At 39.2% G+C, this 23,849-nt stretch overlaps 1 protein-coding gene across 1 annotated transcript in view; it reads right to left on the reverse strand.

Moving 5' to 3' along the window:
• Window positions 1-524: 524 nt before the first annotated feature.
• Window positions 525-23,849, reverse strand: part of spen (spen family transcriptional repressor) — a 26,103-nt gene continuing 2,778 nt past the window's right edge. Inside the window, exons 2-15 of the mRNA XM_014010382.1 lie at window positions 22,900-23,220; window positions 14,454-15,068; window positions 11,972-12,129; window positions 11,633-11,833; window positions 11,408-11,559; window positions 11,161-11,286; window positions 10,937-11,050; window positions 10,724-10,837; window positions 10,536-10,636; window positions 2,644-10,444; window positions 2,217-2,561; window positions 1,939-2,133; window positions 1,589-1,747; window positions 525-1,474 (exon numbers count right to left, since the gene is read on the reverse strand). Coding sequence (XP_013865836.1) covers window positions 1,343-1,474; window positions 1,589-1,747; window positions 1,939-2,133; window positions 2,217-2,561; window positions 2,644-10,444; window positions 10,536-10,636; window positions 10,724-10,837; window positions 10,937-11,050; window positions 11,161-11,286; window positions 11,408-11,559; window positions 11,633-11,833; window positions 11,972-12,129; window positions 14,454-15,068; window positions 22,900-23,220 — 10,534 coding nt within the window. The 3' untranslated portion in view covers window positions 525-1,342. The remainder of the gene's footprint in view (window positions 1,475-1,588; window positions 1,748-1,938; window positions 2,134-2,216; window positions 2,562-2,643; window positions 10,445-10,535; window positions 10,637-10,723; window positions 10,838-10,936; window positions 11,051-11,160; window positions 11,287-11,407; window positions 11,560-11,632; window positions 11,834-11,971; window positions 12,130-14,453; window positions 15,069-22,899; window positions 23,221-23,849) is intronic.

Raw genomic sequence — 23,849 nt, forward strand, 5'->3', positions numbered from 1 at the left:
CATGCTGTTAAACATCGGACACAACAAGCGGCATCAATGACTGAAATATGCAGTCTTCAATTTTAAAAATAAATAAAGTTCAACAACAGGGGGCAGTATAGGATCAGACGTGGGAATGACAAGAAACACCTAATGATACAAAAGTCCCTTCAAACAAAAGTAGCTTCATTGTGTAAAAAGCTCTGTAGTAACAAAATCATTCTGAAAAACAAAACAAAATAAGAAAATCAGGTGTGCCTCTGGATGGCAAAATACAAAATCAAATATCAAAAAATGTTCTGATCACATGTAATTTAACAAACATGAACATGTTAAACATTTACAACACAAACAAAAATAACAATAAAACATTTTGGCACGCTTTTTTTCCTCTCTTTGAAAATGTCTTTCCCACTTTTTAAACATTCATTCCCTGTCCAAGGTAAAAACAAAAGAGGAAAAACAATTTAAAAAAATACAAGAAACAGAAAGTTAAACAAAAACTCATAAATTGTCTTGTAAAATAATTTGCTTGGTCTCTCCACTTTGCTTCGGTCTTTTTTTTTAAATATTTATAATATTTACAATTTCACAATGTCCACAATACCTTTAGGTTTAAAGATGCAAACAAAAATAAAGAAATTAAATAGTCCTTTTTTTTAAACTGTCCCCTATTGAGGCATTGAGTGTAAAATGTACAACTCGAGTTCCTGGGGCAGGGAACAGTTTGCAATGGAGTCCGCAGATGACGTAGAAACTTGCAGATGGTGAAGCAAGAAAAGCATTTGATTGCTCAAGATGAAATGATTCTTGATCCTTTTATAGGCAATAATTTTCTTTAGCACGAGCATGACTGATCACCAGGATAAATCCATGACATGTTTCAGTTTATACTCAAAATCTGTACAGAGTTCACAATTTCTTTTAAACATAGTGCAATGACTTTTCACATCGTCTCAAAAAAAAAGAGAATCACAATCACTTTTATGAAGGTAAAAAATGTCCTATTAAGAAGGTCCCCATCCGCAGCTTCATGAAGGTTATGATTTATAAAAAGCTATGAACACCTTCAAAAATGGCAAAAACAAAAAATAAAAACCGCAATCTGCAATGATCATCAAAAAACCCCCCATTGAAGCCTTCACATCTTGTTTAAAAAGGTAGTTTTTGGAATTCATCATCACTGGGTGATTTAAGGACTCGGTGAAGTGAAAAAGAGAAAAAAAGGTGAATCCAACATGAATGAGAGGTTTTTGTTTTATAAAGTCAAACTCATAAAAATGAGGCAATTCCAGTTTGGAAACTGGTATAGATTTCAAAAAGGGCTGGTGTTGGCTTTTGTTTACAACAAAAATAGAGGTAATCAAACAGAGGCAATAACAATCATGAGGTGAGGGGAAATGCTGGAGATGCTGTTTAGAAGGTCCGGGGCTAGGCGAGAAAGATGGCTCTCCGAGAATTCACACGGTGGGAATATTTGCACCACGTAAGCTGGCTGTAAAAAAAAAAAAAGGGGGGGGGGGGGGGGGATAGCATAAAAATTAAAAACAATTCAATGGTAAAGCATTTTGTGCTAATAGAACATAACAACAGTTCAAAGACCACAAACCTGGTTCGAGCCAGGGTTGGGCACGTTGATGATGCCAGCTGCCTGTTTGGCTTGCAGGTAGGTGATGAAGCCACTTTTCAAGGCTTGGGTTTGACCAAGGACATCTTCTTGGTCTCGACCACAGGGTAGAGCCAGTAGCAAGCAGTAGTCATTTTCCATCTGCCATAGATAGGTTGTTTTATTTTATTTTTGTAAATGTAAAACCACAATCCTAAAGCAAAATATCTGCACTGAAATTTAAGGATTTGTGCTAAAATAAGCATAAATTATGCACCTTTTTATTAAATATTCAAGGAAACCCATTCTAAGGCCCAGTTTTCATCAGAGAGGATAAAAATTGAAATACTTACAGTCATTCTGCGTGCTACACTGTCCAACTGGGAAGCCTCAAGCCTCATCCTCTGGACAATACGAAGAAGAGAACCTCCCTCTGGGGGCGGCAAGGAGCGTTGAGCGAGCACGGTGTTGCCAGACACAAAGTGCAACTGGACAGCAGCCTGGTCATTTTTCAGTGCCAGGAGGCCTTGCCACACTATAGGATATTTCTGCCAAAACAGAGTGGGAAGCATTTGTTTATGTATAGACCTCAAAATTATTTCCATGTATGTGCTGATGTCATTCCATTTACCGTCATTAGTTGCACCATGTCAATAGACCGATGTCCTGAATGGTCCAGTTTGGCATCATGCCGCGATTGTTGAGAACTTGATTGGGAAGCTTTTGGTGGAGGAGTAAGGTGGAAAGCTGGGGGGCCTTTCTGTAGAGACAGATCTGACTTGTGAGTGAGACCCATAGGGGACATCAAGGGAGACTGGTACGAAGGCGAGATCGTTTCTCCTGATATTCGGGAGATGTGGGAGGGCTCTGAAGAGGTAGCATGACGAAGATGAGAGGTCTCTGGTGTGGAGTCACTTCCTGCACCAAGTGACTGAGATATTTTACCTCTGTTACCCAGTTCCTGCTCTGATTGGGCCTGAATAAAACAATCAAACAATAAAATCATTAAAAAGTCATTTTGTACATGTTTAATACTGACCATTAAATTATGAAGTTACCTGTAAAGATGTAATGCCTGGGTTAGGCAAGTTGTGTCCTGGAAACTGGGATGGGAAACCTCTCATGTCTCGATACACCGGGAAGGAGCCTGCTCCTCCTGGATGCATCAGCTGAATCCCATGAGGGTGAGAAGACATCATGATGGGACTTGATGTAGGGACTCCTCTGATTCGATTTTCACTGGAGGTTGGATGCATGACCTTTCCTTCAAGTGGTTTGAGAGGCTCATTTGCTGAAAGGTCAATACTTTTTCCTAGTAAAGGACTTTTTGCAGGTCCAGAAATGTTGCTTGAAGATGTTGCTTGAGTCTCTGATGTGCGCAGCTGTCTTGCTTCCAAAGAGGCCTGCTCTCCTAGTTTCTGGTGCATGAGCATGCGCTGGTGCATGTCTCTGTACTGATCCATACGTATGCTTGGATGAAGCCCTCTGGGATCACCGTGAACCATCATTACATCCGACTGAAGATGGGTAAGCGAAGGTCTACCAAGTGTGTGATTAAAGTGTTTGGGTTCTTCTTCACTTGCACTGCTGCCACCACTACCTGATATTGATGCTTTAGGACTTGAATGAGACTGCAATACAATATCTCGAATGACATTGGGCTGTGGTGGGTTTGAGCACTTTGCTGACCCTGGATGTTGTGAAGACAAGGAGTCTCCTCGCCTTCCATAATTTATTCCAGTTATAGGTGAGTTATTCATTCTGGTTTCATGAGTTTTTGACTGAGTGACACTGTGAGGCTGAATTATGACAGAGGACTGTTCTGGGTGTGGGTGATGCACACTAGAATGGTATGAAGACATTGAGGGAATGCCATGACTAAGAACAGAAGTTCCAATGGGAGAGCTGCTTGGCGGACAGGCTTTGACAAAAGGTGAAGATGAATGACCAGCTATTCGTGGAGACTGCGGTTCCTGCTTGAGGTGTAGAGCTGATCGATCATTTGTGATGCCAGGACTAGGACTCATGCGTGTTCCTGTTATTGATGGGTGGTGTGGACTCATAACTGGACTTAAGTTAGACTGCTGAACAGCTTTGCTGATGTCCGTCTTTTTTGGCAATGGGTCTGTCACTAGTCCTCTCTTGCTGCGTTGTTGAATCACAGCCTGGTTGTACATCAAAACTTGAGGGGAACTAACTGGTGGTTGGAACATCTTTACCACACTCTGAGAAGATGTATGATAGGGAGCTTCGGATTTGTCACATCCAAGACCTTCTTGTGTAATACTTGAAATTACTGGTTGAGAATTATAGGACTGACTGGTCAAAAGGACACCTGTGTGTCCATAACTGGCAGGAGTTGGAGCAACTTTTGGTGTAAGAGACTGGGATGATGAAAAGAGTGGTTCTTGCTTGATCTGAGATTTAGATACTGATTGCTGAAACTCTATATCACCAGCACTAGCCGGAGGAATCTGACTAATTTTGGCTCTCATCCGGTGTGGTCCTTCAATTTTCTGACCAGAATAACTCAGAACAACAACACCTTCAGATGTATTAACCCTTAGGCCAGGACTAGTACCTGTATGATAAGGAGTGGGTTCAAGAACTGAGCGCCCTCTGGTAACCTCTTCTACTGGATCCACACCATGGCAGCGGTTGTTCTCATTGGAGTTGGATCTAAACTTTTGCTTTGGAAGAGGCAGACCACTGCTCCGGTTGCTAAGGGAAATTCTTGGAGTTTCTTCTGTATCATAAGGCATTGGGATTCTACTTATTACTGAGGTAGCAGGAGAAATGACAGTATGCTGTATTTTATCTCCACAGTTCTGTTGGGACTCTGTTAGTGGGGATGGTTTATGGTGCATGGGTTGGTGTGTCAATGGTGGGCGCTGTTCAGAATGTACCCGTCTTGAACCACTAGCATCAGCAGGATTATCATTTTCTGATGTTCGTGACAGATCTGATAGGGCAGATGTGACTACAGTGCTTGGTATAGAATTGCTGTTTGATGCAGACACATATTTGGGTTCCATTAGGATTTTTCTTAAGGTACTGGAACTAGGGTCAATATCAGAAGCCTTGGTGTCAGGAGGCATTGGGGGATTTGCTGAAGTGGTTCCGAGAGCAGTAGATGGAGTTAGAGTGGGGTTTACCACTGTGATGTGACACGAAGGATTGACATAGATTCTGCTTTCTTCAGATCTTTGTGGCCAGTCAGGTGGTAGTGGCATTTTAGCAGGTCGAAGCAGGGGTACGCTGAATTGGGAAACCGGTGGTGGGTGAGCAGGTATGAAGGTGGGAGTTCTTGACTCTGCTGCTTGGGGATGCTTTTTAGACACAGAGTTGTTGTTTGTACTAGAATGGAAAGCAGATTCTTTGGGTACAGGCTGTTCAACCTCAGGCTGTTCTGCCTCTTTGGGGTTGTCTACGGTTATAGCACTTGTAACAGCACGTCTACAAGTTGCAACAGCAGTAACAACAGAAGCTACTGCACTCACTCCAGCTGTAACAGTAGCTGCTTTTGAATCTGTGGTTTCTGGATCGTCTGGGATTGACTCAGGAAACTTTACAGGGGAGGGTTCAGACTGAGATGCCTCCTCATCAGTATCGCCTTTTTTGTTGGTGGCACCTTTACGATTTCTTGACTTCTTCGGGGTTTTGGCAGTAACTTTTATGATTTTCTTAGGCACATCGAGTGGAATGGGATCATCAGCTACTTTAGATTCTGTCATTGATCCCTTTGGGCTTGTTTGAGAGTCATCGTCTAGATTTCCTGCAATGATATTATTGATGACCATATGGGTTTCAGGTTCCATAATGTCATTTGAAGAGGAGGAGGAAGAAATGACAGATTCAGGGGTAGGGACAAGGGCAGTGTAAGTAGGAGGAGCTGTGAATCCATCTGCGTCCCCACAGATGTCGTCAGCTGTGATAGAATCAATAGCAGCTGCAAGTTCAGTTTCACTTGCAGGATTAGCTCGCTTTTCCTCCTCAACTTCACCTTCTGGTTCTACAATGATAGGGGGCAATACAGTAGGTTGACCAGAAGGTGGTTCTTTGTAGGGTCGTGGAGGTTGGTCAGCTGTAAGTTTGGCAATATTTTCAACTGCCTGCTCTAGTTCCATCTGTCGTGCTAAAAGAACAGCTGCTGGATGAACAGGAAGTTCAGGTTCTGACAAGGTGTCTTCATTTTCCTTTGAAATAAGCTCTTTATCTTTTGGAAATTCTGCCATCTGTGTTTCCTCATTCACTTGCACTGCTGCCTTGGTTTTTGAGAGGGTATTAACTTCAAAACTCTCAGACTCAACATCTTCAGAACAAAGTAAACCTTTTACATCATCAACGCTAACTCGGATTTCTAGATTTTTTAAACTATGGGATTTTTCTTCTAGGACCTGCTTGGTATTCCGTTTCAACCTTGGTGATTTAATTTTAATACTTTTTCCGGTCTGCTGTTTCTTCTCAGAGGAGATGGCATTTTTCTTTTCAATATTAGCATCCGCAGATATGTTTTCATCTGAATCTTTTAAATCTTTTTCCTTTCTGAGAACTACTGAGCTTGCATTTTCTGCTTTATCTAATGACTTGCCAAGTGCTTCAGAGTCAGCTTTAGGCTTAAGGTCTGCCTCATCATTACTTGTTAAATCAGGCTTATTGGCTAAAAATTTGCTTCCAGATAATTTATTAATTCTACTTCCTTTTTTGTTAACTGGAGCAGAAGTTAAAGGTGTTTGTTGGAGTTTTTGTGTACGGGGTGAACGCCATCCCTCAGAGACTTTTGCAACTTCAACAATACTTGATTCTTCTCTAACCTCTGTATCCATTTCGGCTACTTTTTTTTGATCTACTTTTAAAGGTGACACATTGTCAACTCGCTTAACACCTCTTTTAGGGGGGCGCCCTCGCCTAGTATTAGTAGAAATTTGAACTTCTGGGTGTATTTGGTCTTTATCAGCACCACGTTTACGCATGCAGCGTGATGACTCTGCTGCTTCTTTTCCAGCTTGTTCATCTTCGTGTAACGTGGCGTAGACTGACCTTACATTTCTTCTACGTGTTCTCCCATGAATTAAGCTTGACTCGAGGTTTTGTTCTGAATCTGATGCATGTATTGGGGACTTAGATGTGGTTTTGTACTCAAGCATTAGTTTAGGTGCCTCTCCCCGAGGAGATGATGTCTTCTTAAGTTTTTCCTTGTCAATTCGTTCGCTCTTTCGTGTTGCTGGTTTTTTAGGGCTGATAATTTGAGTTGGTTGTGTAGTACCCAACACAGACAGGGGTTTTCCTCTTTTTCCCTTAGGCTTTCTGCGGGTAGGCAATGGTTTTATTTCAGCCTCTAGTTCTGGCATACATGGTTCACTATCTGTTTCTGTTTTCTGTGGTTCTTTAGAAAGTTCTGTCTCCTGATTTTCAACTATAGGCTCTGTCTTTATCACTTCAGCCACTTCAGATTTTTCCTCAACTTTTGAGCAATCAGAGTCAGCTAATTCTACTGTCTCTTTTTTAAAGGCACTTAGGGAACCACAAGGAGAGGAAGGCTGATCTTCCACAACAGGGATATGTTCTTCTGCTGTTAAACTATCGACATATTCGGTTTGGGGTTCAATTACTTCTGCTTTGATTTCACTTTCCATTTCTGCTTCTGAAACTGTAGGTGTAGGAGTTATAATTACATTAGTGGTGGCTGATTTGAAGTCTTCCATAGGAAGAGAATGGGATGGAGAAATTTCAGGAACCAACTCCACTTTTTCATCTTTACTACATGACACTGACTGACCTGAAGACGGGGTTAAAACTTCCTTCTTTTCTGGTAGGGACGTTTCTTTGGGGGAAGGAATAAATGCTGAAACTGGTAATGGAGGGCTGGCGGATTTATCATTAGCCTTTGATGCTGGCTCTGATTCCTTATCAGACATAGCATTGTCACAGTTTGTAATTTCATCTTTTTTCATTTCCATCACTACTGAATCATTCTCAGACTCAGATGGGGGATGGTCCTTGTCCTTTTGCTGCTGAAACTCCAAAAACCGACTATGAAAAAGCACTATAGGTTCTTGTGGAATGTCAGTTCGTCCAGGTTCAGAATGTGTATCAGTAGCACTGGATTTTGTAAAAGTCCTGCTACTTCCAGTTTCTACATCTTGGTCTTTCTGCTCAAGTCGTTGCAATCGCCTTGAATCCTGTTCAAAGATTGAGCTGTGCAGGAAACGAGAGGCAAACAATTCCTGACGTTCTTGCTCCTGTGACTTGAGTTCCTCCTTTTTATCGTGCAACTTTTCAACCGAGTCAGTACGGATCTTTTTCTTTTTCAAATACCAAGAAGGTATAGGCCGGGGTGCTAGTTCTGCCTTGTCCTTGCCTGAACAACTGTGGGAGACAGGAAAACGTGATGGAAGAAAGGACCAATTGTCTTCCCTTGAGGAATACAAAGTCTTGGCTCTTTCAAGAAGTGCTTTTGTATCAGGAGTTATTGTTTTGTCTAAAGCAAATGAGTAAAACTTATTTTTTTCCAAAGAGCTTGAAAGCTTGAAGTCCGCTATCCTCTCCTCCCGATCCCTGAGGATAAAAGACATGGAACTACTTGACTTGGGAGAGCTGTGTTTGTTTTCTCCATCATCATCTGAATCAGACTGCACCTCTCCAGGTTCCAAATCCTGGCTAAGGCGTTTACGGATACGTTCACGTCTTGAAATATCACTAGAAAAATTAATTTCCATTCTAGGAGAACTAGGCTTTACCTGTCTTTCCCAATGTTGCATCAACTCATCATTAAATCTAAGCATGGATGCTTTAAGCTTTGGGAGTTCATTGTTAGAAGACTGAAAATGTTTGGCTGTAATGCTCAAACTATTTTTTAATGATTCTGGGGGTGTAAACTTTTCCTCCATTGCTGGAGAGAATTTTCTTTCTTTTTTAATGACCGATGAAGAAACCTGAACAGTTTCATCATCCTCATTCTCAGAAAACTGATTAGCTCCTATGGTAGATGGCAAATTGTAGACATCTTCATTCAACTTTTGTGAACTTGAGAAGTCACTGTCTCGTTTTATTTTGAGTATGTCAAAGTCAAAACTGTCCAATTTTTTACGTTTACTAGAAGAGAAGTCATCACTGACCACATCTTGAATTGATTTTCCAACATCATGCAAGATATATTCTTTTTCAAACTCAGTAGCATCATTGCTTGTTGATTTGACTGATTTATCAGGATCAGAAAGCTTGGACCGGAGCCATCGATTCTGTTCAATTTGTTTTGTACAGATGTTAGTCTTGTCGGTTCTCACAAAATGTTCATCTCCATCAGGGTCTCTGCACTTTGCTCTCCCATGTTCATTTTCAGACAAAACATGTTTTTGCTCTTTCAATTCATCCGTATCAAGACCGCTGTTATCTGAAATCTTTGTGTGAGTAAAGCTGTTTGCACTTTTTGAGCCTTCCAACTCAATTTTAAGAAAGGAAGTTTCCATCTGTGTTGTAGAATCTTCATGCAGTTCCCTCAGGTGAGATTGCTCCTCTAGAAGAAGGCCTACAGAATTGTTTTCAGAGTACCGACCATCTTTGGGACTACTAACAAAAATTGTGCGTACACATTTATCTTTGTGGTGTCTTTTTTGTAGACCTCGTATCAAAAGGTTCTTTTCCGAATCTGTCTCCTTTGCATTGTTCCACAGCATATAAAGTCCAGATCTACCAGAGTCCACTTCATTATCTCTCTTTTGCCGATCTGTTCTCCCAGAATCTTCAAAACGTCGTTTTCTTGCAGCTAAACGGTCAACATTCATGGAAGCAGCATTGTCAAATTCAATTTCAGATTTCACATGCTTTTTGGATTTGATTTTTCCATCTTTTTCAGTAATTTCTATTAGGCTGTGCATAGTTTTGTCTTTGGGAGCCTTCCCATGCTTGTCAGCTTTTGATGATTCTGAGCGGAATGGAGGACTTCTTTGGTCAGCTGTAGGTGATGCCAATCTAGGACTGTTACTCCCTGCTCTCTGTACTTGCTTTTCTTGAACAGCATGACCAACCAATTTGCCTTCTTTTTCTTTAACTCGTGTTAACTGCACCACACAAGGCAAAAGGTCCAGCCTTCCTTTGCTAGAGCTTTCTTTTGGGATTTTACTGCTCTCGCTTTGATGGATAGGCTCTGGGCTGAGATCTCTTTCAAGTTCAGGCTCTGTTTCACATGTCTGGATTGTAGGTGAGGTGACTTTAAGCTTTTTAAGCCTTTGTTTCTCACTTTTGTCTTTGTCCCCTCGATCTTTTCGCCCAGTTCGCTTATCCTTATCCACAACATTCTCTCTTTCAATTTCAAAACCTCGATCTTTCTCAAGTTTTTCAGTTTTACTGTATCTTTCAGACCGGGCCTTTTCCAATTTTTCAAATCTGGGCGGAGAGATTGAACTGCAGCTCCCACTTCTTTCAGAAGACCGACAACAAATGCGACGATCTGAATCACTTGGTATTCTCTCAGAAAGTGAGGGTGATGCTGTGGGGCTGACAAGACGACGAGTGGAAACATGGGAAGGACTCTGGCTACGCTCAAATGTCCTTCTTCCATGATCACGTCCACGATCTGTTTCAAAACGCTCCCTTTCTCGTTCCCGTTCTCGTTGCAAATAGCTGTATTTGCGAATGTCCTGCTCATAAGGATCAGCTCTGTATTCCCGATATTCTCGAGGTTCATCAAAGTATTGTGAATCGTAGTAATCTCCCTGATATGGGTCCCAGTCATTGTAAAACTCTCGATTTCTTGCAGGGTATTTGCGTCTTGGATCTTCACTATATGTTCCAGATGTTCGCACATTCTCATAATATTGTCTTTCTGTTTGAAACTCATACTGGTTTCGGCGATCATCCCTGCAAAGGATAAAGCAAAAATCATTTCAGTTTATGCAATAAACAGTACTGAAGTAAAGAAAAACAATTATTTAAAGAGAAGTACACAAACCTTCTTTCAGAAATAAAGTCATAAAAGTCTCGTATATCTTGCCCTGATGCCTGCATAGAGCGATAAAAGGCCATCTGACTTTCCTGATTTGCAAAGTCCACCTGAAGAAGGAAAAAAAAGAAAAAGTTGCAATATTACAGCCTACAGCTCCAGAACATGCCATAAGTGCAAAACTATATTTTACTTGCCTTAATTTTATTGCCCCCAATCTTCCATCCTTTTGTATCTTTTACTGCAGCTTGTGCATATTCAACATTGTTATAAAGAATAAGAGCAGTTCCTTTCATCCGGTCAAATACAACCTGCCAGCCACAGCAGAAAAGGAAGGGAGACTCCTTAGATATTAGAAAGTAACAATGGGCCACTGTGTGTGTGAGGGGAGGGGAGATAAACAAGCTTACCTTGACAACATGTCCATAGCGACAAAAATGACGAGTAAGAAACTGCTCAGTTGTGTTCGACACTAATCCATCCAACCAAACACATGTTGTAGGCATACTTTTTCCAAAACCCAGCTAAAATTGAACAAAAATGTTAGTAGATTTAAATAACTTCAACATACATCATAAATTATGCTATAGAAAAGGAAGAATGAGGTTGAAAATAAGGCTGAAATAAGTCTCACCTTTAGTCTGTTGTTACCAAGATACTCGCCATCCATCTTCTTTATAGCCTTGCAGACACTGGAAATGTCACAGTATTGCAGAAAAGCATACTGTGGGGCTCCATTTACCTTCTTAATGTCAATATCCTTTGGAAACAAAACAAAGAAAAAAAAATATTTGGTGAGCATTGATGGTAATCCTAAACTATTAAACCAATCAGTTGCTCCGAATAATCAGATTCTAAACCATCTAAAAGTTGTAGCTCACCACAATTTCCCCAAAGCGTTGAAAGATGTTAAGCAGGTCATGGTAAGTAGTAGTGTTTTCCAGGTTTCCGATGAATAACGTTCGAGTAGCTTTTGGATGAAACTCGTCAATCCTCTCATCCAAGGGTCGAAACTCATTTTCACTTTCCGTCTCTAAAAGATGAAGTGGTATGAGCATGCTGCTCTGATAATAGTCTCCGCCGTACAGTTGAAAATGAGAACTCACCAGGACCGTTCCAGGCCGTGACATCGATTTGCATTCCAAAAAAAAGCTTTCCCTTTGATGCTCCAAGTGCCTTCTCTTGGTCTTCTTGTTGGCGGAAAAAGACAAGCCCATAGCGGTCTTCTGAAGCTCCATGAATTTGTACTGATGTAACTTTTCCATGTTTCTTAAACTCATGAAACAAACCATCCTTTAGGCTTGTATCTGTAAAAGGTACAACAAAGGCAAAAGAAATCAAAAATGAGTTATTGAATGAACTGCCTGGCTATTATTATAAATGAACATCCTTCTTTCAAAATAAGAGAACCTCTTCAATAACTTTTGTCAGATTATATTACTTACCTGTAGAGCGCACAGGAAGATTTTGGACTTTAATGCCAAAACTTTTACGTGGTTCATCCTTGTCAAAAGAGGATAAAGAAAGCGCTGAGGGTGCAGGGACAGCAGCAGACTGCACTGAACGGGCCGGAGAGTCATCGCTTGAGCTACTGCTCGAGTCACTATAGCAAAAGAGGAGCATGGATTTAAATGATGAAGCAGGCTTCAAATGTATGACAAAAAAAGTGTTATTTTCTTGTTGGGGTCTTCATTGATTTAAGTACCTCTTGATGTATTTTCAACTCAATAAAGTCAGGATTTTAGATCATTTTAATAGTTTCAACAAACACCTAAATAAATCTCAAAGATTTATCTTTGTTCCTGAATGCTTATGCCGCACCCATAAGAAAGCATTCATACGCTAATTCAAAGGTGCCACAATCGGTTCTTCCAAAAATGCACAAAATGGCTAGATTGAGTTTATGAAAAGGTGAAGATACGTATGCACACGTTTTATAATAAATGCATAGATTTTTTTATCATAAAAGCTGCTGAAATGTGTCCTATTTATATTGTTCATTTTAAAAAATGATTTTCAGCTGAGCAGAAAAAAATACCCTCCTTTCTCATCCTCATTTCATATTTATGGAGCACATCTGGTAATGCCTGCAAAAAACTGCATGTTAGGCGAATTTATGCCTGCCTCATGCGCCGTCTCTCTCAAACGATTCCCATGTCTGTCTCAGCTTTCCAGCCCCTCTGCTGTTTGTTTCCTTCTCACTTTCTCCTCCTGAGCTCAGACGCTCCCGGAAGTGCTGCTGATGGAGCCTGGCCTGTGGGAGTGGGCAGGCAGCCAGCACTGGCCAGAAATTTCCAGTTCCAACTGGATCTCACGGAGGCGGGGGGGACGCAATTACCCGTACACAGAGGTAGGCAGTGAGAAAAATACAGCAGCCGTCTCCTGAAATCCCCCCCCCCCCCCACCCATCACAGCAGCATTTCCTCATCAAACCACATGCGTCGCTACATGTCGTTCAGAGCCGTGTCCGAAGGTGATGCAGTCAAACACAAAGCAAATAAAAACGAAAGGAAATGGAGATAAATAAAAAGGTATCTATGGAAGAAAAGTGCCACAAGTGGGCATGTTTAAAACTGGACAGTCCTCTTCCATTTGTGTGCTTTCATCTTTTGGCATTTTTTGTGTGCAAAATCCCAAATGAATATACGATCAGGTTTACTGCAAACGGGATTGCACTGAATACAAAAGGTTAAATTAGCAAGTCAAATTACAACCAACCTTATCAAATGGCCTGGCAAAAGTGAAAGTCTATGCTCGTGAAGGCCTATATGTTGCATTTTATTTTTTTTATTTTTTTTTTCAGGAAATCAAATCATCTTAATTACTTATACTAAACATTTAGAATGCTTGTTAAATTAATAACAATCAACCAAATTGGAACATTACACTTTTACAACAACCTTGTAAAATTTGTATCTGTCATTTGAATAATTCACTTTTGATTATAACAGAAGGGCAGAGAAACAAAGCAAAAAGAAGGGGTGTGTGTCATAAGTGGTATTCTTCTCAGGCTCGGTGTGTCCCAACATGTAAATTCATGAATTGATGGGTGGAAACTTGAAATACAGCCGTGTTAGAAACCCACCGTGGTGAGTCTGACCATTTATTGGATACATTATATCCAAAACCCAACCAACTACAAAAACAAACATCATTTGACATACTGAATAAAAAATGTTTTGTGCTCACATTACAAAGGTTTTTTTTTTTTATATAATATTGCAGACGAAACTGAGATCATCAAAATATGAGGGAATCTAACATCATGAAACTGATGCATACTACAGTGTCTGAAGTGTGCAATATTCGGTTCTACATATGAGTCACAACTAACCACTTGCTAAAATTAAGTTTTACACTTCTCTCACATCTTGTTAAAAAATGTGGCGCCAACTTGAAGTATGTTGCATAACTGCAATTACTTAGAAGACATTATTAATCATTGTTGGTGTTAAAATCTTGGTTCAGTGCCATGCATAGAAGTTGGTTTGGATTAAAAACACCAAGGAATTGGACACAAAAATGTAAACACAAGCAACCAACAAGTAGGGGTGTAAGAATATATGTATGTAACTGTATCAATTCTCAAAAGCACTGTTTTAATTTTAATTTAGGTTTAATGGATTGATGTTGCAAGAAGAAATGTGAAATACAAATGCTGCTCTCACTGTTGTTCAGTGTTCTTCTGTTTGCGTAAAAAAACAGAATTGAATCAGATGCTACTCATTCATAGCATGCTTTTATACGGAGTTTTCTTTTTATTAGAATTTTAAAGGTAGAATGTTTTGGAGAAAAAAAAGGCAACATGCTTTGCTTACAATTTATTGTGAGATATCATATTGTGACCCCTGTGCTGTGATATTTATTGTATTGCTGATTTCTTTCTGTTACACAGCCCTACAAACAAGAGAAGAAATGTTCACTCACCTGCCACTTGTACTGCTGCTGGTGCTGCTGACTGAGTCTGAACTGGAAGAGCGGCTCCGGGATCCTGACCCACTGTGGGAACGTGGGGGGCGGGTAGCCTGGCTCACCAGTTTCTGAGGAGAAGGATTTCGTGAATGTGTCGAGTGTGGAGACCGGCTACGACTGTGGCGGTACTGTCTGTCCCCGCGTCGTCCCCGATCCTCCCTGTACAGGTCCCTGTGAACCACACTGGCCAACGTAAACGGTTCTCTGGTGCGAGACTCGTAGCGAGGCTCTGGTGTCTCGAAGCGACAGGGGCTCCTACTGTGGGAGTGGTAGAATCCAGCCCCACTGGACGTAGATCCTCCACTTCCTCCCGTCGATCCCCCTGCGGATCCACCCGTTCCGGCGCTTCCAGCAACAGCGCTAACGATAGTTCCGCTGACTCCTGAAGGTACAGTTGCACCACTTCCACTGGTGGTACCAGAGCCACTTCCAGCACTGCTGAGAGTCCTCTCTCTTGCATCCCGATAATATTCCGTTTCATAGTGCCGCTGGCGGTCGAAACTGCTACCAGGACGCTCGTGATGTCCGTAGGCACTGTGATCATATGCCCGATCCCGACCTTCAGCAGTCCTAACAGACACGAAGAAGGAGTGGTTACACTTCAATCATTCAAGCTGAAATCAGACACTAAACAAATTTAACAGGAGTCGCGTGGGTTTATTGTAATTAGATACAGTGAAAGACGAAGTAAAAAGCTTGAGAAGGTTTAAGAGAGTTTTAGCAAAACTTCATTGAGCTACCTACTGGATAAAAATGGTGAAAATCAGGTTGTTCTTATTTTGACTTAGAAATTTAATTTATCAGCTTCCTATACCACTTTGAGTCTAAGCCTTTAATGCATTTTTATTAACTTTAAATTGACAACACAATTATTTAAAATGATTCTCATTGACAATATAAGTTTTTCAACAATCAAGAAAATACTAGGGTCACTGTTTAGACGAAACCTATTATTGTAAAAGAATCAAATTAGCCATTAAGCTAAGGTTTTTAAGTTGTCTGCAGTTTAACTCGAAGCTTAAACAGATTATACTACAGATTAGATTTTATCGAAGTAATGACAGAATATGTGCTCCAAGACTGTGCAAAATTTAGCAACTAAACATAAATAAATATTGAGGTATTTTATCTTTCATTTGAAATACACTGTTGAGGTTTTATTTTAGGTTTATGTCACACAGTTCGACACCACTTGTTTTTCTAAAATCCAAAACCTCTTTGTCAAGATTTACATTAGAAATTGTTCTAATGGGAACATTCTGTTCTTCTCTCTAAATACAGCAGTCAGAGTTTAATTTGGTAAAACCACTGCTGAGTCACTTCAACAGTCATATTACCAAACACACCATAATGAGCGGGACAGGACAGCAATTACTGCTGTTTGAATTTAGATCAAATTATAATCAACAAATTAGCTGTTGTGTTCCAACACTGGGACAAACACGATTTAATACAAACACACTTACACTCCTCATTACAATGCTACTTTAATGCAGAGGCTCTTTAGTTCTTCCTTTTCTTTTCTTTTTTTTTTTTTTCGTTATATGAGGTGGTTAAAAAATTTAATTTGATTCTATAAGGAAAAAACAAAACACATCTGTCCTATGGGTTACATCTTCAATAATCTTGTACAAGACGCACAATTGAAAAAATAAATAAAAATAGTAAATGCATAATCCTGAAATTGACATTTCATTAACCAATACTTTTCCATGTTATTTGTATCTTAAAGCCAATGCAAATTGTTTTAATGTGGTATTAATGTTTGTATTTCCTTTGTATTTGACGCTCCTATAGAGGAACGTCTTCTGGAAGCCACACCTAAAGAAATTTGAATAGGGCAATCAGAATTTGCATGTGCAGCACTTTTTAGTGTTTCTATGGTTTTCAAAAAATAGTCCTGTGCTGTGAATATCATCTCACTATAAAACTAAGAATTTAGGCTCTATTTATGGATAGAAATAAAAGACTCAATATTTAATATTTACTCTTTTTTTTCTAGTCACCGCATTCTGCTTCATTCCTCATGGAAAGGTTATCTCTATCATTCTTGTAAATTATAGTTACTACAATAAAATCTGAACACGGAACATATGCCACAGATGGTTCCCTCATGTTGGCAGCATGGCATCGGGTCAAAGTCCAGTGGGTTTTTTTTATGAGTCTTCCTTTTTTTTTGGAACCAGTAAAGACAAACCAGTCTTCAGATCTGCTGTAGAATTTGTGTGTTGTGAGTATAATCTTAAATTATGCAGTGCAAAAGATGAAATGTTCTGAGCAAGCAGAAATTTGCTGTTTATTGATATTTGGGGGCAACTATTAACCAATGTTTATGCAGGGGTAGACATAAGGATATGGACAACCTGTTGACAAAACCTGGTTGTCCGCAAAACATTTCGGTTGTCCAAAAGAATCAAGAAAAATGTAATTTAACAAGTATATTGTTCTGTAGACAAAGTTTATTATATATAATTGTTCCTCATTCTCTTCTTTGATATAGAGTATTTAAGGCTCAGGGAGTAAAGCAGCAAAAATGTTGCTAATAAAATCTAGAGGTTAACCAACATTTATAAACTTTTTCTGCTCATAGGTCAAACATTTTCACTTAAATAGGAGTATACTGTGTACATGACCATATTAAAAGTTACAGTTTAGTGTTCTGTTCGGCTTTACCAAGTTTTTTCTCCCTTTCATTTTTACAAATGACGGACACCCGCGGCAGAGAACTTTAATCAAGGTCTTTTACTCTTTGTTGTCCACCGGACAACCAGGAGACAGGATCTGGTTGTAAGAAATGAAAATAGGTTGTCTCGGACAACCTAAACAATGGTTATGTCTACCCCTGTTTATGTACAAGGGCTCCAACAATTATGCATAAGAGTGCAAATAGACTGGACTATTTTTACACTTGCGGAGTAGATCTCTGTGGTACATCAGCACCACTTAGGGGCTGCGCTCACTGTAGCCAGTTTTATTGATTAGAGTGGAAGTGTAATGTTTGTAGCAGCAGGTCCAAAGTCCAGCATTTTCCTTTGATGGGTTCATCCCTCTGCTTTCTCCTCTTTTTACCTGGAAAATATTTACAATCTACAGAGACTTGTTTGGTAATAAAAACTAAGGCTTCTGTAAAGCGAGAAAACTGTCTTCTGCCTTTATTTGTTGGGATTATAATTTCAGGATTTTAGACTTTGGGATTAAAATGTTTAAAATATAGCATTTTTCTGTTTGTTGTTTAGGATTAAGAGAATTTTTAACCAGTTTTCAACCAGAAATTGATTCTTCCACATAAAATATGTCAGCCGCTAGATGGGATTTTACACAAATTTCAGTGGTTCAAATTTCAATTTTAGGAATGTATGTGCACATATTTATGAATTTATTATTTCCAAACAAAAGCTAACTGGTTCCTTGCACTCTTCTTTAGGGCTGCACCGATTAGTTGAAATAATCGATGACGTCGATTATGTAAATTTGTCGACGCAGATTTTTTATTATCGATTCGCTGTATTACATAACCACCACGTGAATGTTCATGCAATTCCAATTACATAACCACCACGTGAATGTTCATGCAATTCCATTTCGGTACTTAAAAGCATCATTGCGATCGTATTGGCATACGAGTGGTGAGTTTTTCATGCTTGTCCTAAATGCTTTATCGCGCAAGAGCGTAATGACGTCAGCAGCCGCTGCTTCAGTTCGGTCTAAGCTTGAAAGCCTTGCAGCTCCTGGAGTAAAACTCACCGAACAGATCTCCTCTGAATTATCTGGTGGATTAATTATCTTGTGAACATGACGTTCGCTTGCTCAAAGTAAATAAAGTACCGCCACTTTCTTTATTTCATCCACCATTAAACAGAGACCGGTGTCAGGTTGAGCCATGTTCCCAGTTTCCCCAGCGTCTCAAACAACAGAGGCGCTTCCTGACACACGTCTGACCTAAAGAGCACAAGCAGCCAACAAGTGTTGGACGTGTTCTGGATGTTCAAAATGTAGCTTAAATACCTTTTATTAATTTTAACTGCATCCTCTTTTGTTTATTTGATTTAAACTTATTTGCCTTCCATGGACCTTCATTACATAATTTTTCTAGTGGGGAACTGACATCAATAGAAACACGTGGAGCTGGATTTTAATTTGTTCAATAAGACAAAACAGTCTTGTTGTTTTCAACAGTTTTCACCTTAAAGAAATTAAACATCTGATGTTACAATACAAAGAGTTGGATGTTGTCTTGATATTTGTTAATTTTTATATATTGAGAAATATGTTTAATAAAAAATAATAAATAAATGTTTATTATAGTTTTTCCAGAGTGACTTGAATTTTGGATGATTTAGTTCATTTGTTAGATTGTTAACATCTTGTACTATGTTTCTTTTACTTGAATTTTATATGCTTTGGTTGAGATTTTATGATGATGTTAAATCTTTTAAGCTTTTTTTGTTAAAGAATTGACTCTAGAGTGCATATTTTGTGTCCATGAAAAAACTATTACAGAAAATATTACAATATTAAAGAACTGTTCTTCTTAATTTGATGAAAACATTTTAAATATCCAGTGCACTCACATCAGAATAACTTATAGATTTGTTGTTAGAATAATCGATTAATCGAAAAAATAATCATTAGATTAATCGATTAGAAAATAATCGTTTGGTACAGCACTACTCTTCTGTGTGCTGCTGCTAATTTTCCTCCATTGATAAAATAAATAAACATATTCCTCTATCACTGGTGCCCTGTGACATCCTAAAGAAGGGGTTGGTAAATGATTAGCGAGTTTCTTAAAAGGCTAAACTGACCTTTACACCCGGCACCTACATTTTACTGCCGGCATTCTGAAGACTTTGGCTGACTTCAAAGATCACTCAAGACTCACCTTCGGTATTAAAAACATTCAACCTTCCCAACTGTCATCTGTGATGTGGGCAAACTGAAAATCTTTAGAATGAAATGTCTGATTTTAAAATAAAATAGCTTTGCATTAACTCTGGTTTTTAAAAGCCATGTGAACAAAAGACCGTATGAATTTTATAAACAGGCCCAAAGGTTGAAGGTAAACTGGTTTATGGGACTCAAATCACATCTTTTTTTCTGCACTAAACATAAAAGCAACACCGGGTCAGGCGCCAACTCTGCTTTAGCTAATTTGATTCAGTCGTCTGTATGCTGGATTCATGAATAACATCTATAGCATGTCTGCTGTGAAAATGATGGATTACCTTGACCCCTAGATGCTCTCCAAAATGCTAATTTGGTGACGCAGGCTCAGTAGATACCCTTCAATTTCACTTCACACAAATCTGGCTCTACATTATTCATAGAGCTTAAAAATAATTCAGTCAGACCGTTTTTGGGAGGGGTAGAATTTCCATCAGTGTGTGTGATTATTAGACTACGCTGGTGCATGCTAAGCACATCGACTGTTTTGGGATTACGTGAGCAGCATATTTATGAGGATGCATTCCAGCAGCATGATAAAAAGGAGCCTTATATACATAGAATAGGTCATTTTGAAGGAATCATGTCATCAAAGTATTGTTCATAGTTAATGGCAAAAGATGTGTCAGCCATGACTAACCTAGTATCATGTTGCCCTCATAGAAATACAGACTATAATGGTAAGACTTTACGGTATAACTTAAATAAACACAACATGAGTTAGTATTTTCTCTTGAAACTCAACTGAAACGTATTTGGAAACAAGCCAACCAAAAGGGGTGCTTGTTTTACGCTAATTGGGTAAACGAACTCTAAATCAGTGTAATTTCTTATTTTTGCATGATAGAAAAGTTGTGATGACTTCCAACGTTAACCGTAGACATAAAACGTGGAACTAAGTGGATTAAAAAAACAGTATAAAATGGTAAAAGAAAATATTGGAGGTGATGTTTTTATTTGTTGCATTTTATAATTATAAGTTGCCACCCAAAAACCTGTCTTGAACAGCTTCTATCTTTTTAGTTTATCCAATAAAAGGGGGGAAACATCATCTTAAAATCATTGCTACATTGTGAAAGATATTCATTGTGAAACAGTTCCGCCCATTTTTGATTGATCTAAATAAACAGGTTGCTTAAAAAAGTAAGTAATTTTATTTCGGTGCATCAGTAATTTCCCAAACCATAACATCTGTTGTTTACTCACTTTTGCCCAATAAAATTATGACACTTTATTTAAAATTAGCTACAACGACGACCAAAAAGTTTTCATTTTTTAGCAAACTTTTAAGATTTTATTACTAATGAAGGATAAAATTAAGCTATATTAAAATCTGACAAAAATTGAAAATAGTAAGCTATTTAGATATTTAAATTTTTAGAAACAAATCACAATATGTTTATTTAGATACTTAATCTTAAATGTACTGTGGGGGAAAAAAGACTAAAAACTGCTTTAAAGTTCAATATTTTAGTCATTTTAAGTATTATTTGTACACAGCTGCATTATAGATCTATTAAACAAAGAAAAGCAGGAGAGACGAGAGTGGGGTAAAGTAATAGGAACGGGGGAAAAAAGAACAAAACAAGGTAAAATGCAAATTTCTGCATGTAAACATGTAGGTAGCAGTAGATCTATGAACCAGCTACTTTGGTTAGTGAGGAAAATGGAGAGAGACAAGGGTTCAAACTAGGGGGGTTAGAGAGGACAGCTAAAATATACAGGGCAGGACATACCAACCTTTTGAGAGAGTGGTAACTTGAACTCTAATTCCAAATACAATTTAGGGAGATAGAACTTTGTGAGCAAAAACTGGGCAAAAAAATGTAGAGTGGAGGAGGGAATCGAAAAAGAATCTGAGGCACAATCAGGTTTCAATCCTCATCTTTGGGGCTGCTGGGAACTCATCTCCTCAGGTGAGCTGGACTGTCCACCTTTGATAATGAACTTGATCAAAAGTTGAATGCCTGCGTTTACATATCCATTAACGAGAAAAAGTTGTCCTTGAGTCCAGAAAAAATAATGAAATCCATGAGGGCATATTGAATGTGACAATCCTTCAACAGTACAGCAAAAATGAAAAAATAAAGTCCCACCAAGTCTTTGGAGAAGTTCTGAATATCCACCATAACGAGATTGTTTACATCCATAAAACAGTCAAAGTCTTTTTGTACGGCGATGGTAATCTGACCATGTAGCTCAGTCCGTGCAACAGTAATCCAGATTTATGTTCATGGTAGAGTGGTTTTCATTCCATAACAGTCCTGAATCTCGATGTTCATGTCTGTTGATTATCCACCATGTTGAATTCTGTCAAACTTTCAACAGAAACGCAGTTCAGGTCCAACATAGTTCTCTGGTTCGGTAACTGTATCCATGGTTTAGTTATAGCTCCACAACCAGAAATGAGACGTATTAATCCACAAACACATGGTAGTTTTATCTCCAATAAGCTTTCCGATCACAATGTTACAGCACGGTTCTCAGATTTGTACGATCCAAATGTAGTCCCTTGGTCCTCAGTAAAAATAATCTCCACCAAAAAATAAAATAAAAAATCGGGACAAAAAAAGTATTTTGCTCACTTGTTTTATTGTCTCTACTGAAGTGGACCATCAGTAGAGGTCTCCCAATGCTCAATTTGCAATGCCCTGATAGATAGATATAATCCCAAATCAAACAAACAAAAACAATAAATAAAAAGGGGAAAAAAAGCAACCCATACCTTTAGCATGAAGGCATATTCTTCATGCGTCTGACCGTTATTAATCCAACAGTAGGGAATAAATATCCTTCGTAGATTATCCACGACTCCAACCAGCGAAGTGAAGTGAGCACCTCCACAAGGAGGGCGGGATAAAAGAAACCAAACCAGACTAATCCAAACAATGGTGTCGGATACATGCGATGTGTGTTGGTGTCTTGGTTGGTGTGTTACATGGGGAAGAATGGGTGAAATTAATCCATCAAACAGGGCACGTAATTCCAGATTAGGGGAATCCCAGGGACGGCCGCTGGACCACTCTCTCTCTCTTTAACTCCCTTTTTTAAGTCTCCCTCTCCAGCAGTGTCCAATAATCCTGGGAAATTTTACGATATCCAATCTTTGACCCGTATTTTCCACAATTGAGATATCCACCTCACAGAGATGTTCAAGACCACAAAGATAATCCCCAACAGCCGTTTAAACTTCTGACTACGGTACTTGGTTAAGTAACAAATACCATTATGTAAAAACATGTTTTTTTTATTTAAAAAATACATCAATCTCTTCTTGTAAACTCTAAAAACCTCAGAATGGATCCCTATAGAATTTAATACCTGCACCTTGTTCTACACTATAACACCCCCCCACCCCAAATAAGCAAATGAAGAGATGGTGGAAAGATCTTTAGAGCAAAGGTGTTTACCTTAAACCACGGTTTGCCCTGCCTTCAGAGAATAGTTCTCCACTTACCCGTCTAGCCTGCGTTCATAGCGTCCATCTCTGCTGTGAAGCGACGTGGGGGCCCCATACACAGCGCCCCCAGTCGCCCTTGTGAACCCTGATACATCCCGGCCTCGAGAGCCTAAGGACAGACTATCGTCCAGACCCCTGGCTGCACTAGGAATTGTTCCTGGTTCATTGTAATCAGTGCGCAGGTCTCTGTCCCCCATCTTGTTGATAGCATTATGAGCCTTTTGAGCACTTTTAATGTCCACAAAATCCACAAAGGCTGCAACTCCTCCTTCTGAGCCTCGCTTGGGCAGGACCTTGACGCTCTCCACTCGTCCATATCTACAACACAAAACAAAAAGGAAACACGTGGTGATCACCAGGCTTGCAAATGCAAAATGTTCTTATCGTGCTAGAGGATCTGACATGTTCAACTGTCCATGCTTTTAATAACAGCTTATTGGTTGGATCACAGAAGTGGGCATGTTTTGCAAAACCTCAAAGTGCAGATATCAAATGCCCATGTCAGGGCGTGTATGTGTGTTTGAAAGCGTGGGAGGTAAGGTGGTTTGGTTACTCTGTGCTTTGTTCTTTCAAGGCAACAGTAACCCAGCAACTAGACCTGAACCTTGGAACATGTTAATAAATGCATATTCACTCAAAAAAAAAAAAGGACAGAAAAAAACCCCACCACATAATTGATGGACTGAATTTATTTATTTGTCCACATGAATGTACAGTGTTTAAGTTAGGTAAATTAAAAACATGCAGGTGAATGGACACATTTAAACAAGTAAACCCAATTTAATTTAGTCAATCTAACATTCGTCTTTGTTGTTGTTTTGCTGCATTGTCAAAATTGGCAAAGGAAAAAGTGCTTCAATCAGATTTCTGGAAAATAAGGAATTTTATTTCCCACATATTTCCTCAAGTGATGGATTGATTAACAAAATAAAAGCATATATATATAT

Source organism: Austrofundulus limnaeus, unplaced genomic scaffold (assembly GCF_001266775.1).
Source record: "Austrofundulus limnaeus strain Quisiro unplaced genomic scaffold, Austrofundulus_limnaeus-1.0 Scaffold68, whole genome shotgun sequence".
Classification (NCBI taxonomy): domain Eukaryota; kingdom Metazoa; phylum Chordata; class Actinopteri; order Cyprinodontiformes; family Rivulidae; genus Austrofundulus; species Austrofundulus limnaeus.